Source organism: Lagenorhynchus albirostris, chromosome 8 (genome assembly GCF_949774975.1).
Source record: "Lagenorhynchus albirostris chromosome 8, mLagAlb1.1, whole genome shotgun sequence".
Taxonomy (NCBI): Eukaryota; Metazoa; Chordata; class Mammalia; order Artiodactyla; family Delphinidae; genus Lagenorhynchus; species Lagenorhynchus albirostris.
The window spans coordinates 95,839,368-95,854,176 of NC_083102.1; the positions used below are offsets into that span (position 1 = coordinate 95,839,368).

Here is a 14,809-nt window from a genome sequence, read left to right on the forward strand (position 1 = left end):
CACCCAGAGTGGCACAAAATCTATTCCCTTGTCCCTCAAGTGAGCCATGGGCAAAGAGAAGGATCTGGAGAGGAAAAGGATGGATCTGTATCCCTACTAATTCCAGAAGAGCAGTTCAAAGACTGCCGCATACAGATAGCGAACTGGTAGCACATCTCATACGAAGGATATGATTCTTGTCTGTGTGAGACATGAAAGTAGGACCTAAAGGAAAGCCAGCAATTACCACTTCTGTAATTAGGAAACCCTAAGTAATCTGCCCTAGTGTGTCATCTGCAATATCACATGTGGCCTAGTCTTAAGTGACCACTTTGAGACTGACCTGGACCTTTCTGGGGTTTGGAGCATAGGAGCTCATCACCTCTCGTGAATTCTGTGTCAGTGAATTCTGGTCTCAGAATTTTCTTTCCTTTTTCTATCTGGATGTTTGAGCCCTTTATGAGTATCTTACAATGTCATCTTCAAAATTCTTAAATATTTTAAAGTCTGTTTTGGCTACTTTGCCAAATATCATAGAATGAGTCATAATTTACACCAAACCCAGTATATCTGGTGAATGTACTCCAGTGTGGAAAATCTCCATTGTGGTGCCTTGGTTTAAATGGCTTACCCTGCAAGGGTCCTACAAGGAGGAAAATATGTATGGAAGCATGGTAGAAACTCATTGTCATGCTCTAGAACCTAGGGAATTTATATAAATTTTAAGTCAAGCTAAATTAAAGTTAATCATCACAAGCATCAGTTTTAAGCTAAGCAAATTCCATATTCCATGAAGTTAGGTCAAAATGTCCAACCCAAACCAAGACATTGGATGCAGGGTAGGAGTATGGGGAAGTAAAACAAATTCTTTGCAGTCAGTCATCAGTAAGTATCCTGGTTCTCTCTCTTACACTTGAAAGTTTTGGAAAGACTTAATTTTCTCTGATCCTCAGTTTCCCCATTTGTAAACGGGAGTGAATAATGCTTATCTTGCTGAATTCTGTGAGGATATGAGATACTATGTGAAGAGTAGCCAGCACAGTGAACGAAAGAATAGGCACTAAACAAAGAAATGCCATTTGAGTGTAATAAACACTATTTAAGAAAACGAGCCCATTCCACATTCAGTTATGGAGTTCAGTGCTGCCTGTTAGAGATGAAGGTCATAAACCTACCTTACCAGTAATATTCATGTAGAATTTATTTACATCTCTTTAACGTATTTCTGATGAGAAATATTTCTTAGTCTATTCAGTGTATTAATGACCATTCTACTGAGTCATTTTTTTAAAACTTGCTTATTTTCCATCACTTTGAGGATTATAACTTCATTGCTTCTTTAATTTAGGTGATGTCAGGGCCTTTTTACCCCTCGTTTTGAAAAATTAGTTTCCAGAGCTCATCCGAAATGGCTGAGATTTCTAACGCTAACGATTTTATTTTGCAATTAGGCCTCAGAAGTCTCTAGAAACAGAGGAGCCTCTCTACTGGCCAGGCCAGGACACAGCCTAGTAGCTGCTATTCGAAGCCAACATCAACATGAGTCACTGCCACTGGGTATGTATCACGCTTTGTGAACCCCTGGATAGCTTTGTGTTTCTTATCGTGACTCCTTTAATAGTCAGGGTTCTGTGTTTTGTTTTTCCTCTCGTATGGTATAGTCCACACCCCTATCGTTTGTTCCCATCCCCCCACTTGCCACTTTTCCCTCTCCCTTCCTCCTCATTTTGTCCTTCTCTCTTCCCTTCCCTCTCTTCCTTCCCGTCTCTTCCAGACCGTCATTCCCCTCCCCCCGCCTTGTTTATTCCATTCAGTGATTTGTTAGCTGGGTCCCAGGAGAGCACAGTTTAAATGAGGTGACGGATTTTGTTGCTTTTAGGTGCACTTTTCACTTTAGACCTCTCTTCCCACGCATGTATGGGGATAAACTGGCAGTCTCCATTCCTAACCTCAGCTGCCTCTTTCCAAAACACATGCCACCTGTATCAAGGGAAATGAGGTGACAGAGTCTAAATGGATTCGGATGTTTTCATTATCACCATTGGGAAATCAACGGATGGCCAAAGTCATAAGTGCAAGTGCTCAGAAAAGGATTTCTTTGAACTCATAAAGAATCTTTTGCCGTGGCAAAATGGCAAGAGAACTCAGAAAGAACAGAGTAGTACTCCCCTCCTGGAAGATCTATTTTCTTCTCCATCTGTTCACAAGGGGATGAGTTAACACCCAGTTAAGTTCCTAGAATATTAAAGATGATTAACTTAGATCTGCTTCACTTTGGGTTTGATCTTTTAAAAATACTCATACCATTATGTCACAGAAAAAACCCTCAAGAGCTTACATTTTTTGATGAGTTTGCTCCCTGCCTTTTCAATTCCTCCATTAAATCCTGGTATCTAGTTGCCATTTTCCAATCATGAGCAAAATTATCTCTGGGCTGAAGACTCAACCACAACTTGTGCTTTTGTCTGTTTCAGCATATAATGACAAGATTGTGGCATTTCTTCGCCAGCCAAACATTTTTGAAATGCTGCAAGAGCGTCAGCCAAGTTTGGCGAGAAACCACACACTCAGGTAGGGGCCTGTCTACCACCCTCTACCTACAGGTCTCTCCTGCTGGTTTTCCAGGTGGGGCAGCCTCTGTGGAGAGAGGGCAGACACTTAAGATGTGTTTTATTCATGCATTTAAATTATAACCTGAATATTTAAAATGAAGGATCCAGGGGTTTCTAATGTTCTCTAAAGTGTTGCAGTCAGAGATAGTTATCATGCCAGGTTACCTATTATTCTTACGATGCTAAAATGATTTCCATTGATTTGGAGAGAAGCATGGAAAGGGAGCAAAATAGTTTTCATCAAAAAATTATTTATGTAAAGCACCATATAAATTATTTTTGTTTTAAGAATATAATTGTCTGATGGTGCACCAGATATTAGATGACTATATTCAAAAATAAACCAGCGAACAAAAAGTATCACATGTGTTCTAACACCTTAAATCCTAATGTCCATTACGGTCATTTCTGAATGAGTGTCTCTGAAACTCTGAATCACTTTATTTGGAAGGGAAAGCCACCCAAAGTGATGAAAAGAGAAAATATCCTCTGAACTTAAATGCCACTTTCTCACCAAGATATTCAAGCATATCTCTCCTTCAGTTTACTACCCAGCATTTCAAAAGCTGGAGATGAACAATGGTTAAGTGTGTGCACTCAGAGTTTGAATACTTGCTCCAGCACTTAGGGACCAGTGATGGGGGCATGTCATTTAATCCTCTACCCTCAGCCTCCTCAATCATTGAGACAGGGTCACAATGTGGGCACCATTAAGATGCTTCACTGGGTTTGTGTATAAAGGACCAGGCAAGGTGGGCAGGGATGCAGCCAGTGACTGCCCCTAACTCCTCACCTCCCATCCGGTGGTCTTTTGAATGTGGCTGACAACCGTAATCCTCTACTTTGACCTCCTCGATGAGTCACCAACACCTAAAAATAACCTCTTTGCTAGTCATGCCAGGATGGATCACTCACTGTTCTTTTCCCCTCCATCACCACCCCCATTGACACTTCTTTTCCCTGTGGTCTTACTCTGCGCAAACTAGAACCTGCATCCTCCCAAATGCCCATCATCTCAATTCCGCCCTCTTTCTTCAGCTTCACATCTAAACATTTATCTCCTCACTTGCTTCCAGCCCTTCTTTTCTCTTCTCCCTGCCATGGCCTAGGTTTGGATTCTCATCATCTCTCTCCCGGACTTGGCAGGGATCTCTTAAGAAGATACTCCCTATCACTCTACTATAAACAGCATTACCTCCTATAACCCGTGTCACCCACACCCTTGAAAAAAGCTTCCCGTGGAGTATCCTCAGGGCTGGCCACCACAGTGGCTCTCAGACTGTCTTTCGGGGGACCTCAGAGCAGCTAAGGACCCTCTCTGGAATTTAGTCCTTGAGGAAGTACACCACACAATAGCAGGAGGAAGGCAGAGATGGGCAGGTGATACTAACCTCATTGTGAGTAAGGGGGCCGGCTGGCATCCTGTCCCAGACCCGGCCGCTGGCCCTCACCCCCGCAGGGCCTCTGGTCAGCCCTGCCTTTCTTCTAATCCCTGCTCTGCCCACCCTAGCCAGTCCACTGAGCAGTTTAGGTCAGATTTGTGACTCGGGGACTCTCGCCCACCTCCTGAGGTTCTGAGCCCACATGAAAGAGGCTATTTATATAGATCTACTGCAGGTTTTCCTGCCTACCCATTAGTATAAGACCTTAGTTTCATGGGGGGGGGGAGGGAGGTGGAATCTGAGCATACTTTGAGAACTTGTGAAAAATGCACCAACTAATAAAATTGGCTTATTTACATGGGGTTTTTGGGGCGGGGGAGGAATTCTTTGTTCACTTCCTTATGAAACTACGAGCTCCCTCTCCAAAAAGGAACTGGTTTCAATGGAACCTTTCTTACATCAGAGCTCGCTCTAAGGAAAGATGGAAACCCTCTCGTAAGACTGGAATTCATTGCCATTGAAGAACGAGATGAACTATATTGAGTCACTTCTACAGCTTTTCTCTCCAGGATTTCAAAATTCATTGACAAATACTTTCAATTTCATTACTCAATACCAACAAAATAATGCCCCCAAACAAAAACTTCCCATGGTTCCTGTTTAGGTATGTGATAAAGTCAAGATTTCTAAGCACAATTGCCGTAGTCTCCTAAGACTGGCTCTAATCTAACTCTCCACTGTCCTGTGCTTGTATTTACTTCCTTCTGGTGTCTTCCACCTCCGTCAAACAGCCTGTGCCCTCTCCTACCCACACCCTTCCTGGAATGGCTTCTCTCTTAAAGGCATTTCAACCCATTTTAAAGGCTCAAGTCAAACGCAAAGTCTCGGTGATCTAGGCAGACTTCAGTAGTTCTTTTGCTTTGATTTAATAGCATTTGGTTTTGTACCTCTAAGATATTTTTCCATTATCCCTTGTATTCTACCATGGACTAATGTCTTCCTACGACACTGGAAGTGTCTTAGGGCAGGGTCTATATCTTCTTGGTCTTTGAACCACTCTTGCCTCAGAGCCTGGTTCCTCTACTTTGAAGATAGGAAACACTGATTACTTTTTGAGTGAACAAAAGGACTTCAGCTTGACTGATCATCACTTCCACTTGTGTTCATCTCTGCCCAAGTTTTATTACTGTGTCACGGAAGGCAGGGCCATCCTCGGTCCATTCGTGGGCTGCTCTCTGGCTCACGGTACATAATAATTTAAGGGAATTTCCAAGGGATTTTCAGAGGTGTTGTACTACCTGAAAACTTTCTGACACATCACTGCTCTTGAACATTTCTACGTTACAGATTCTACCACTAAATAAGGAGTTCACTGCTTACTTTTGGGAGAAATGTGAGCTCCCCAAAGGCCCTAGAGTCCTGTTTAAATCATTTTTAAAGTAATCAAATGAATCCCCTGTGTGGAAGAGTGGAATGTGTTTCTGAAGGGAAGTAAACAATTTCAGCACTGTTGTGTAGTATCACGTTATAACAGAATCTAAGAAACCTCTGGCGGGCGGGGGGGGGGGTTTGCAGTGTGGAATTGTACAATTAAGATTTTCCAGATGTGGGTGACTTGGAATTAGGGAATATTGGAACTGGAAAAAAATTGGAAATTCATGTAAAAACTAATAACCTTTTTAAGGTTAAGGACTCCTTTGAGAGTCTGATGAAAGCTCTTATAGGCTGTCCTCCATATATGGACATAAATCTTTACATATAATTTCAAAGGGTTAATGGATCCTAAAGGACCTATAGACCCCAGGTTGAAAACCCAAAGAGCTCATCAAAAACAGAAAGCCCACAGTGACATCAGAAACTGACGTAAGAGGTCATGGAATCCAAAAGGCAGAACAAGAGCAAGAGTTTGCTCTTCAGGGTGTCAGGATCCAAAAAACAGGGCACTGGGCCTATGACTAGGCCTCTGCCTGCGCCTAGATGTGGTGTGAGGGTGAGTCAGCTTGACTTTAGAGATCCAGTAGTTGAAAGGAAAACCTCCTCTCCCCATGACCCTGCCCAGAGGAAGAACTTACTGCTTCCTCTGTGGTTCCCACATGGGGACCATGACCCCATGGTCACTGCTATTCTCCAGGAGCCATGGATCCACTGTCTTGGGTTTGCAAAGCCAGTCGTTGGGTTGGAGGGTGGAGGATGAGTTCTCAGAAAACTGTGTTCAGCAGAAGTAACGAAGCATAAGGAAACCGCATGGGGAGAGGGAAGACGGAGGCATAAAACCCAGGGGTTAATGACATCTGTTAAGTTTCAGGGTCATGGTAGCCATCCTCATTCATTCTTTCTTTCCTTCGACTAGTGCTTTTATTGAGCGGCTATTCCGAATCAGGATTGTGCGAGGGCTGTGTACCCAGTATCTAAGCCAAACAGACATCGGTCCTTCTCTCATGGGACTTACTATCTATTGGGGAAGACAGATGATAGACAAGTGTGACTTTTTTTTAAAGCCAAATATAGAGCTATAGATTGTATTATGGGCCATGAAAGACATGATCAGAATTGAGTGATAGTGATGGAAGGATGGCAAGGATTTCCTTGTGGATATTGAGTTTTAAGGTCTTTGAGGCCACAAATGAAGATGCCAGGATGTCAAGGAGGCAGGTGGCTCTACTGACCTGAGCTCTGAGGGGAGCCTTACACTGGTGTTTTCCTGATGGGATGCGTGTAGGAGAGGCGGTTGGCATTCTCACCCTCAGAGATCTCCCCCAGGTCTCAGTGCCTTTGGGACATTTGGAGGCCCCTCAGAACACTAGGTCTGCATGAGATTTTCACATACATGACAGAGGGTGTAATGTCCCGTGAAGAACAACCAAAACTCTCAGAAAACTCTGCTTGGCTTTCTAATACGTGTATGTGGTCTGAGTAGGTAGGGTGATGGTAGAACCACTACAGAGGGTACCACTTCCCATGGCTGGGAAGGGTGATCTCCTGCCCTCATGGACTTGACTCTCTTTGGACTTTGTTTCCCCAGGAACCCAGGGAATAAAGAGTGACCCCCTAGAATGTTCTCTCCCTTTTTCCCCAGGCAGGGAGACCAGGGGCTTGCCCAAATGTGGGTCCCTTGGGGCAGCAGGGTGACCTGCCCCAGGGACATTGCCACTGGGGGAACACATCAATTTGAGAGTCCCTCGTGGGGCTGCAGTTGGTAAACCAGAGGAACAGGGTCCACGAGAATCCTCCAAACGAGGGCTGTGAGATGCTGTCAGGATTGGAGGACAGTGCTCAGGCACACGGAGTCAAGGGCACAGGGATGTGGAGGGAGAAGCAGCTGGTGGAGGAGGCTTGGTGCTTGTAACCTTGGCCGGGCTTCCACCTCCTCCCTGAAAAATGATGTGTGGACAGGTCTGCTCCAGTTTCCAAGTCCCTGGTCAGAGGAGCCACTATGATCACCCACAGGTTTTGGAGATAGCATTTACTGCAGCAGTACTCTACCCATAACTTCAGGTTGGACCACAGTGCATTTCTCTGTTTACTCCCATTTTGTGTATCTTTGTAGAAGCCAAAAAGTTTCTCTTGTCTTCTTAAAAATACCCACACCAAAATGTCAAGTTCATTATATTTTTACCTGAAAATATGCAAGTTATGATGAAGATTTGGATTCACATTACTCTAATCAGAGAGAGAAAAAAGTTGTATCTATAGTATTTTTATTAATAGATTTATTTTTAATCTTTCATTAGAGGAAACTGATTAAACGGTATACTAGACCACTCTTTATTAATTTCTTACAAGTACATGTGACTCTAAAATCATCTCAAAAATTTAAACAAAAAAAGAAAAAACTGAAATATTTTTAAAAAATCAATCCTTAAGTCTTCTCAGATTTCTGCTGCATCTCTTCAAGAAAAGGGAAAAACTTTTAACTTCTTTGAAGCATACCTATAAGGGAATGATTCTTGGCCATAGTGTTTGTAATCTTTGAATATCTGAATGTCAGAGAAGCACATTACAAAGTTCATTTGATCAAAAGAAACGCTATTTATCCATAGACTTACTGGAATCATTTTGCCAGGTTGGAGTTGGAGGTTGTGAAAAAGAATGCATGAGTTGTAATTAAACAGAGAGAAATTGATGCCTATACTCAGATTGACCTGGAAGACTCTCTTGTATTCCGGGGCCAGACCCTCTCTGGACTGAGTGTGGAGTTAATTCATTTTCCATCAGGCATAAGGTTTCTCAGGAGACACCTCGTCACTCTTTCTTCCCATGGCTTCCAAGATGCCATGAACCCACAGCAGTCCACCCCAGCTCCACTCCCAACTGTGTGGCTCTCTGAGGACCTACCTGTGTTGTGCTCCTTGGCTTCTGTCCCCGTGTGAGTCTGAGGAAAGGTGATCCCTTGGCGAGCATCATGGGAACCTGCAATATGAACTTAAATACCTCGAAATACTCTGGACATTAGAACATCACTGTTCAGCCCTATTGGAAGAGAAAGGGGGATCAGAATGGGGTTCATTCCTTAAATTATGCATCGGTGTGTAATTCTTATTTTCCTTCCCACATTATTCTAGGGAGAAAATCCATTACATTCGGACCGAGGGTAATCATGGGCTTGAAAAGTTGTCCTGTGATGCAGATCTGGTCATTTTGCTGAGGTAAGGGGCTGAGCCTGAAACAGTTCTGGAAAAGCAACTGGAAAAGCTGCTCTGGGCAGTTCTCCAGGACGGCCCAGACTGAAACACACGTTGCTTGTTCTAGAATATTCTAGTGGCTGCAACTGAAGTAGGGCTCCCACCCTTATACCTGCTATTCACCTCTTTCTCTACATGTAAGACTGGGGTATCAAGAGCTACATATGGTACTTGATGGAGACCTTGTTGTAGGATTAATTAGGGTTTAAAATGACAGGGAGAGTTTGCATGCCGGGATGTGCCCATCTAAGTGAATCTAAGTGCTTTCGTTGTCTCGTGAGAATTGTAACCACTCTTACACCAATTTGTGAACATTCTCTCATGGACAGAGAACTAACTTTAAAATTTTTTTTTTTACTTTGCAGTCTCTTTGAAGAAGAGATTATGTCCTATGTCCCCCTGCAGGCTGCCTTCCACCCTGGGTACAGCTTCTCTCCCCGCTGTTCACCCTGCTCGTCACCTCAGAACTCCCCAGGTAACGTGAGGGTCTGGCATTCTGTCTCCTGCAAGTGGCCACCTGTGTTTCCACCTGATGAAGGTGCCCTCTCTCCCTTAGTCCCCTCTCAATTTTCTGATCATCTGCACACTAAGTTGGGTGTTGACACAGTGCCACCTGTTTTGGTAATGACCCCAAGCTGTTATGTGTTTTGCATTTTTTAATCATTTGGAAACATTTTTCACTAAACAAATATTTCATGACATGAAACTTATATGAAATTCATGTTTTGGTGTCTATCAATAAAATGTTATTGGACCCAGCCGCACCCATTTATCTATATATTTTGTGTCAACTTTCATGCTACAACAGCAGAGCGACAGAGACCGTATGGCCCCCAAAACCTAAAATATTTACTATCTGGCCCTTTACAGAAAAAGTCTGCAGACCCCTGCTCTAAATTGCTGTTTTGTTCTAAAACACACTCTCTGAGCATTTAAAAGGGAAGAGCCCTTTCTGGAACATTCTGCCTCATGAATCAGAATGTTATTAGATGCCAATTTGAGTAACTTTCTGTTAAGTTGTGAAGGAGTCACTAGGTTACATGCTTACTAGGGACCACCATTATGCCCCCGTGAAGGTGCCAAAGAAGTTTGTAACATGATGTGAAATTGTTTCCCTAGAGTTTTCTTTGTGTATTAGAATGAATTTAGAATTAGAACTCATGATATTTTTTGTGGGTATGTTCCATTCCAAATGAGGAAATATCTATTGAACCGTTTAGCGGAAAAAGAAGCTAGTATTTCCTGGGTTCATCAAGATAATTAGCTTTAGTCAAATCCGTACTCCCACATGGGATCCAGATACTGAAGAGTTTTTCCCCGTTGTCTTGGTTTACAAGATCACATTGTCATGGGTGTTGGTGTCGTTGAAAAATCTAGTAACTTCTCATCTTATGACCTCCAGAGTTAGAGTTCAAACTTGGCTTTTGAAGCCGGGGGGAAATGGAGAAGAAAAACAGAATTTAGCAATATGCTCTGTTCCCCAGAAGGGATGTCTTATTCAGCTAGTGTCACTCAATACTGCCATAGGTCTCTAAAACTAGAATATCTTTTCATTTGTTCAGAATGACCCCCGTCATGTTGTTCAGGACTATCTCTTAGAGGTAGTTTCGCTAATTCCTAAAATCTGTTTTTAAGTCAGTATCTCCTTGTTAGGCCTTCCTCCAAACAAGTGTATCAGTAGCATTGCTGAGGAAATGTCCCACGTGTGCTGCGTCTGACATACAGCATAGCTGAGATGACACGGCTTGGGAAAAGGAGGACCCGGAGCTTTGTCAGAGCCAGCATCAGGACAATCAGTTGTCTCCAGTGTGCACAGGATGACTTCCTTCTGGGGGGCAGAGCCTTCCATCTGGGGGACCTGTCGGTCTGCATGATGATCTGCCATCTTGTTGTAGAGATGGTCCCAGCCTGATAATGTGTCTACATCTTGGTCCAAACCTTTGGCAGTAGAGTGTCTACGTACCTTTGGTATGTAGAGTATCATTACACGGGGGAGATACCATACTGCAAATAGAAAGAATAAGGGAGTATAAAGAGTTACTTGCTAACTGCGGATTATTTGGATAAGTTTTATAAAAGGAACCAACCTTCCTGATGCAGACGTAACTGACACCGTGAACGCAAAGAATCATCCAATTCATGTTGTCAAAGTGCGTAATTCTTTACTCTCCTAGCTTTGACCTTGGGGTCCTAGACTATGTAAGCCAGGCATTTTGAAGTTAAACTTTACAATTCCCATTTTTCCAGACCTTTATGACATTTACCTGGGGCAACATAGTGAATCATACATGCCAAAGCACTTTGTAAAGCTTCAATTATTAGAAAAATGCATCGTAGGGACCATGGGCCATAGTGGTAGTACCAGCAGTAATGGAAGTTGTATTATAAAATATACTGTAATCTGATGGCAGAAAACTATACTTGCACCTACAGACTTGTGTTCTAGTTCTACCTATGTCCTGAAACGTGGTATTTCAGCAGAGACTCTTTCCTTTTCAAGTGGTGGCTGTTGGTTCCCCCCACACCTCAGATGCTGCAGGACTCGCTGGTGAGACTGGTGCCGCTGGTGCCCTGTGTGCCTCCTTGCTAACACAGATCAGCCGTATCTCTGCCCCTAGTTGCTGTCATCCACCAACCTTCTTCTCATTCTTAAAGACTGTGGCACCCGTCTCACAGTCTCCCTCTCCTCCCCAGGTCCTTCCACCATCCTGGATGACATCAGCATCCACAGGGCACCCGTGCAGTTCCTTGGCCTCCCAGTTTCTGGGCTTCCTTGTCTGCCCCGCCCTCCTCCTCCTCAACTGCTGGTCCCACAATCCCCTTCCTGTCTTGTCATCTCTGACATCACTGACTCAAGCATCCTACTCCCATCCAACGTGCTTATTCAGCTGCTCTCCCCGATACCACCCTGTGCCCTCATCAGGACCTCCAGTTCACGGACGCCTCTCCTTTCTAACTGCCTCTCCCTCATCCAGCATAGGATCCCTGGTTCATCATTTCTTGACAATGCCCTGAGCTCCCCGATCCTCTCCATTTCATTTACAGAGTTCCACTCGTAGGTCACCTTAATATCTGCTTCCCCTACATCTGTAGTCAGGCATTCTTGGGCAAATTCACCTGACAAGGCAGATTATCAATTATAAATTAGTCATCTCTCCACCTCACATGGACCATAAACACCCAAAAGAAAATTCAACCACATTTCACTGGTAAACGTATGCTCTTCTCTACTGCTATTTCAAACGTTGCCACTCCTCTCAAACTTCCAACCCCTGGGTCTCTCCTGGCAAATGATGTGCCTTCTTCCTTCACTGAGAAAATTGAAGCCCTTAGACAGAACCTGTCTCAAATGCCTGCTGCCTATCTTACAAGCCTACCAATGCTGCCACCTCCCTCTCCCCCTTCACACCTGTGCATTAGAGAGGGCGTCTTCACTAAGGTCGTGGCAAGCTCTGGGTACCCAGTCCTATGGGTAATTCTCAGCCCTCCTCCTGACTTTTCAGCCACATTTAACACTACTGATGGCTCCTCCCCTTAAGTCACCTCTTCAGTTGGCTTCTGGGACACAAGCTGTGGGCATTTCATCTACGTCTTTGGCCACCTTTGCGGACTCATCCTTCCCTTCCAACCATCCTCAAGACTCTGTACCAGGTTTTTTTCTCCTCTCTCTCAAGCTATGTCTTTTTCCAATCAAGCATTCAAACGTACTGCCGTCAAAGACCAAGCTCGTGATCTCACCCATCTGTGCTTCTTCCATTTGTCCCCATCTCAGTGAATGTCACCACAGGCCATTCCATTATGATGTCTGAAACCCACCTGGGCCTCACTACCAATATCCAGTTCATTGCCTCCTAAACACATCTCCAATCTATCTTCTTCTTCTTTTTTTTTCGATGTAGTCCCATTTCTCATCTCCACTGACACCACCCTAGTGCAATGCAGGCTGTCTCAATCCACTCTGGGCCTCTCCGGTGTTTTCTCTCTACTGCAGAAAGACTAAGGTTTTCATAACTCAAGACACATCACGTTGGTCCCCACACAACGGCTTTCCTGTTGTGCTTAACATTAAACAAAATTGCTTAATACAGTGTACCTTATCCTGTTTGATCTGTCTCCCGCCCACCTCTCAAGCCTTGTTTTGCATCACTCTGGTCCTCACACCCTGTGCTCCAGATAGGCTGGAGCACCATTTTCCATCCTGCCACGGTACCTTTGCATGTGCTGGTCCTCTACCTAGATTGCTCTTCTCCCAGCTCATCTCTTCTCTTAAGTTAAGTGGAAGCCCTTCCTAACTCACTCAGTCTAACTCATGCCTACTTATCCTTCAGCTGTTCCCCAGGGAAGCCTTCCTGAACTTGGCCAGAGTATTCTGTGATCTCAAAGAACTAAGTTCCTTTCCTTCATGGGTAGGAATCATCTCAACTTATAATAATATTCTCATTTCTGTGAGTTTGGTTGTATCAGTTTTATCTAGATTATAAATTCAGTACCTGGAATATAAACTAATAAATAGTTATTGAAGGGGCAAACCATGATCATAGCCATCTGCGAAACTTAGAGAAGAATGTTATTGTTTCCATTCCTTTTTTCATTAAAAGGTATATAAAGATAATAAAGCATCTACAAAGCACTCTAAGTGATACAAACACTCTCTTCTGTAAAGAGTAAGGAATTATTATTATAATTATAATATATAATTATATAATAATATATAATATATAATAATATAATTATAATATTTTATAATAATTATAATAATAATTATAATAATTATTGTTATTATATAAGAGTAAACAATAATAATATTATTGTTATTAATTTTGCTTTTATAGTGCAAGGTAATCTGATATAAACTCCTGCATGCTCTGGGGCCTAAGGGACATGTATATTTATTTTAGCGTCAATATAGTTAGAGAAGTACAAAGTACATGTATATTTCAATCCTAGTTGCTTCATTATAGTTACAACCACTTCTTATAGTAACGTACAAGAGTCTAGTTTGATGTATGTTGTTTTAGAATATTCCGGCATAACATAAGCCAAGAAACATGCTCATCGAGGTGTTCTGAAGAGAAATGCAACTTGAAATGGAGTGGAAGACATAAATATCTACTGTCCTCAGAATTCAGTTTTCTCTTTATTATATTATACCTGTTTATTATAAAAGTAACTGAGGGAGTGACAGAAATGAAGGGAAATGTCTTGGAGAAGTAAAACACGAAGATGCAGGACTGTGCCTCTGGTTGGCCCTTTCTCCTCCGTTGCCCTGCATATTTGTTCTTCAGTAAACGATGATGACCTTCAGCCTGTGTGCTTCTCTCTGCAGGTTTACAGAGAGCCAGTGCAAGAGCCCCTTCACCCTACAGGAGAGACTTTGAGGCCAAGCTCCGCAATTTCTACCGAAAACTGGAAGCCAAAGGATTTGGTCAGGGTCCAGGGAAAATTAAGTGAGTGCTCCAGTGCTTGGCACTGAACTCAGATGGTAGATGTTTCTATCCTTTTCTCCCCTATAACTTGGTAATATGTGTTTGGAGATTGGATGCCATGGTGTAGTATCAGTCATGTTCATAGAAGGGAGGAAAGAAAAAGTTAGGAAGTTGGAAAGAAAGAAGAAAGGAAGTTAAGAAATTGGAAGGGAGGCAGGAAGAGCAGAGAAGGGAAGGAGAGGGAGAAAGAAAAGTAGGTTTCAAACAAAACCATGTATAAAATCAATGGTAGACCTTTACAGAAAACAAGGTATCTTGAACTAAATTAAAAAATCATATGTTTCCCTTTACACATTCTTGGGACAAATTTACCTACTCGTTAGTCAAATAGCTTTGATCTTCAGATCTAAGTAAAGAGTTGTGGTCTTTTCCACTTTGGGTTTATTATTTTCATCTTGAAAAGCCAAACCCAAACTCAGGAATCCAACTTAAGAGATTCTTTTTGGAATTGATCAAAAAGAATCCTAGGGCTTCCCTGGTGGCGCAGTAGTTGAGAGTCCACCTGCTGATGCAGGGGACACAGGTTCGTGCCCCGGTCCGGGAAGATCCCACATGCCGCAGAGTGGCTAGGCCTGTGAGCCACGGTCGCTGAGCCAGCACGTCCGGAGCCTGTGCTCCGCGACGGGAGAGGCCACAACAGTGAGAGGCCCGTGTACCGCAAAAAAAAT

At 43.2% G+C, this 14,809-nt stretch overlaps 1 protein-coding gene across 1 annotated transcript in view; it reads left to right on the plus strand.

Annotated features, from left to right (window-relative positions):
* HECW1 (HECT, C2 and WW domain containing E3 ubiquitin protein ligase 1) overlaps positions 1-14,809 on the plus strand; it is a 253,789-nt gene that overhangs the window by 182,781 nt on the left and 56,199 nt on the right. The window contains exons 15-19 of the mRNA XM_060156217.1: positions 1,431-1,536; positions 2,454-2,550; positions 8,536-8,619; positions 9,021-9,130; positions 13,982-14,102. Of these exons, the coding sequence (XP_060012200.1) occupies positions 1,431-1,536; positions 2,454-2,550; positions 8,536-8,619; positions 9,021-9,130; positions 13,982-14,102 (518 nt within the window). The remainder of the gene's footprint in view (positions 1-1,430; positions 1,537-2,453; positions 2,551-8,535; positions 8,620-9,020; positions 9,131-13,981; positions 14,103-14,809) is intronic.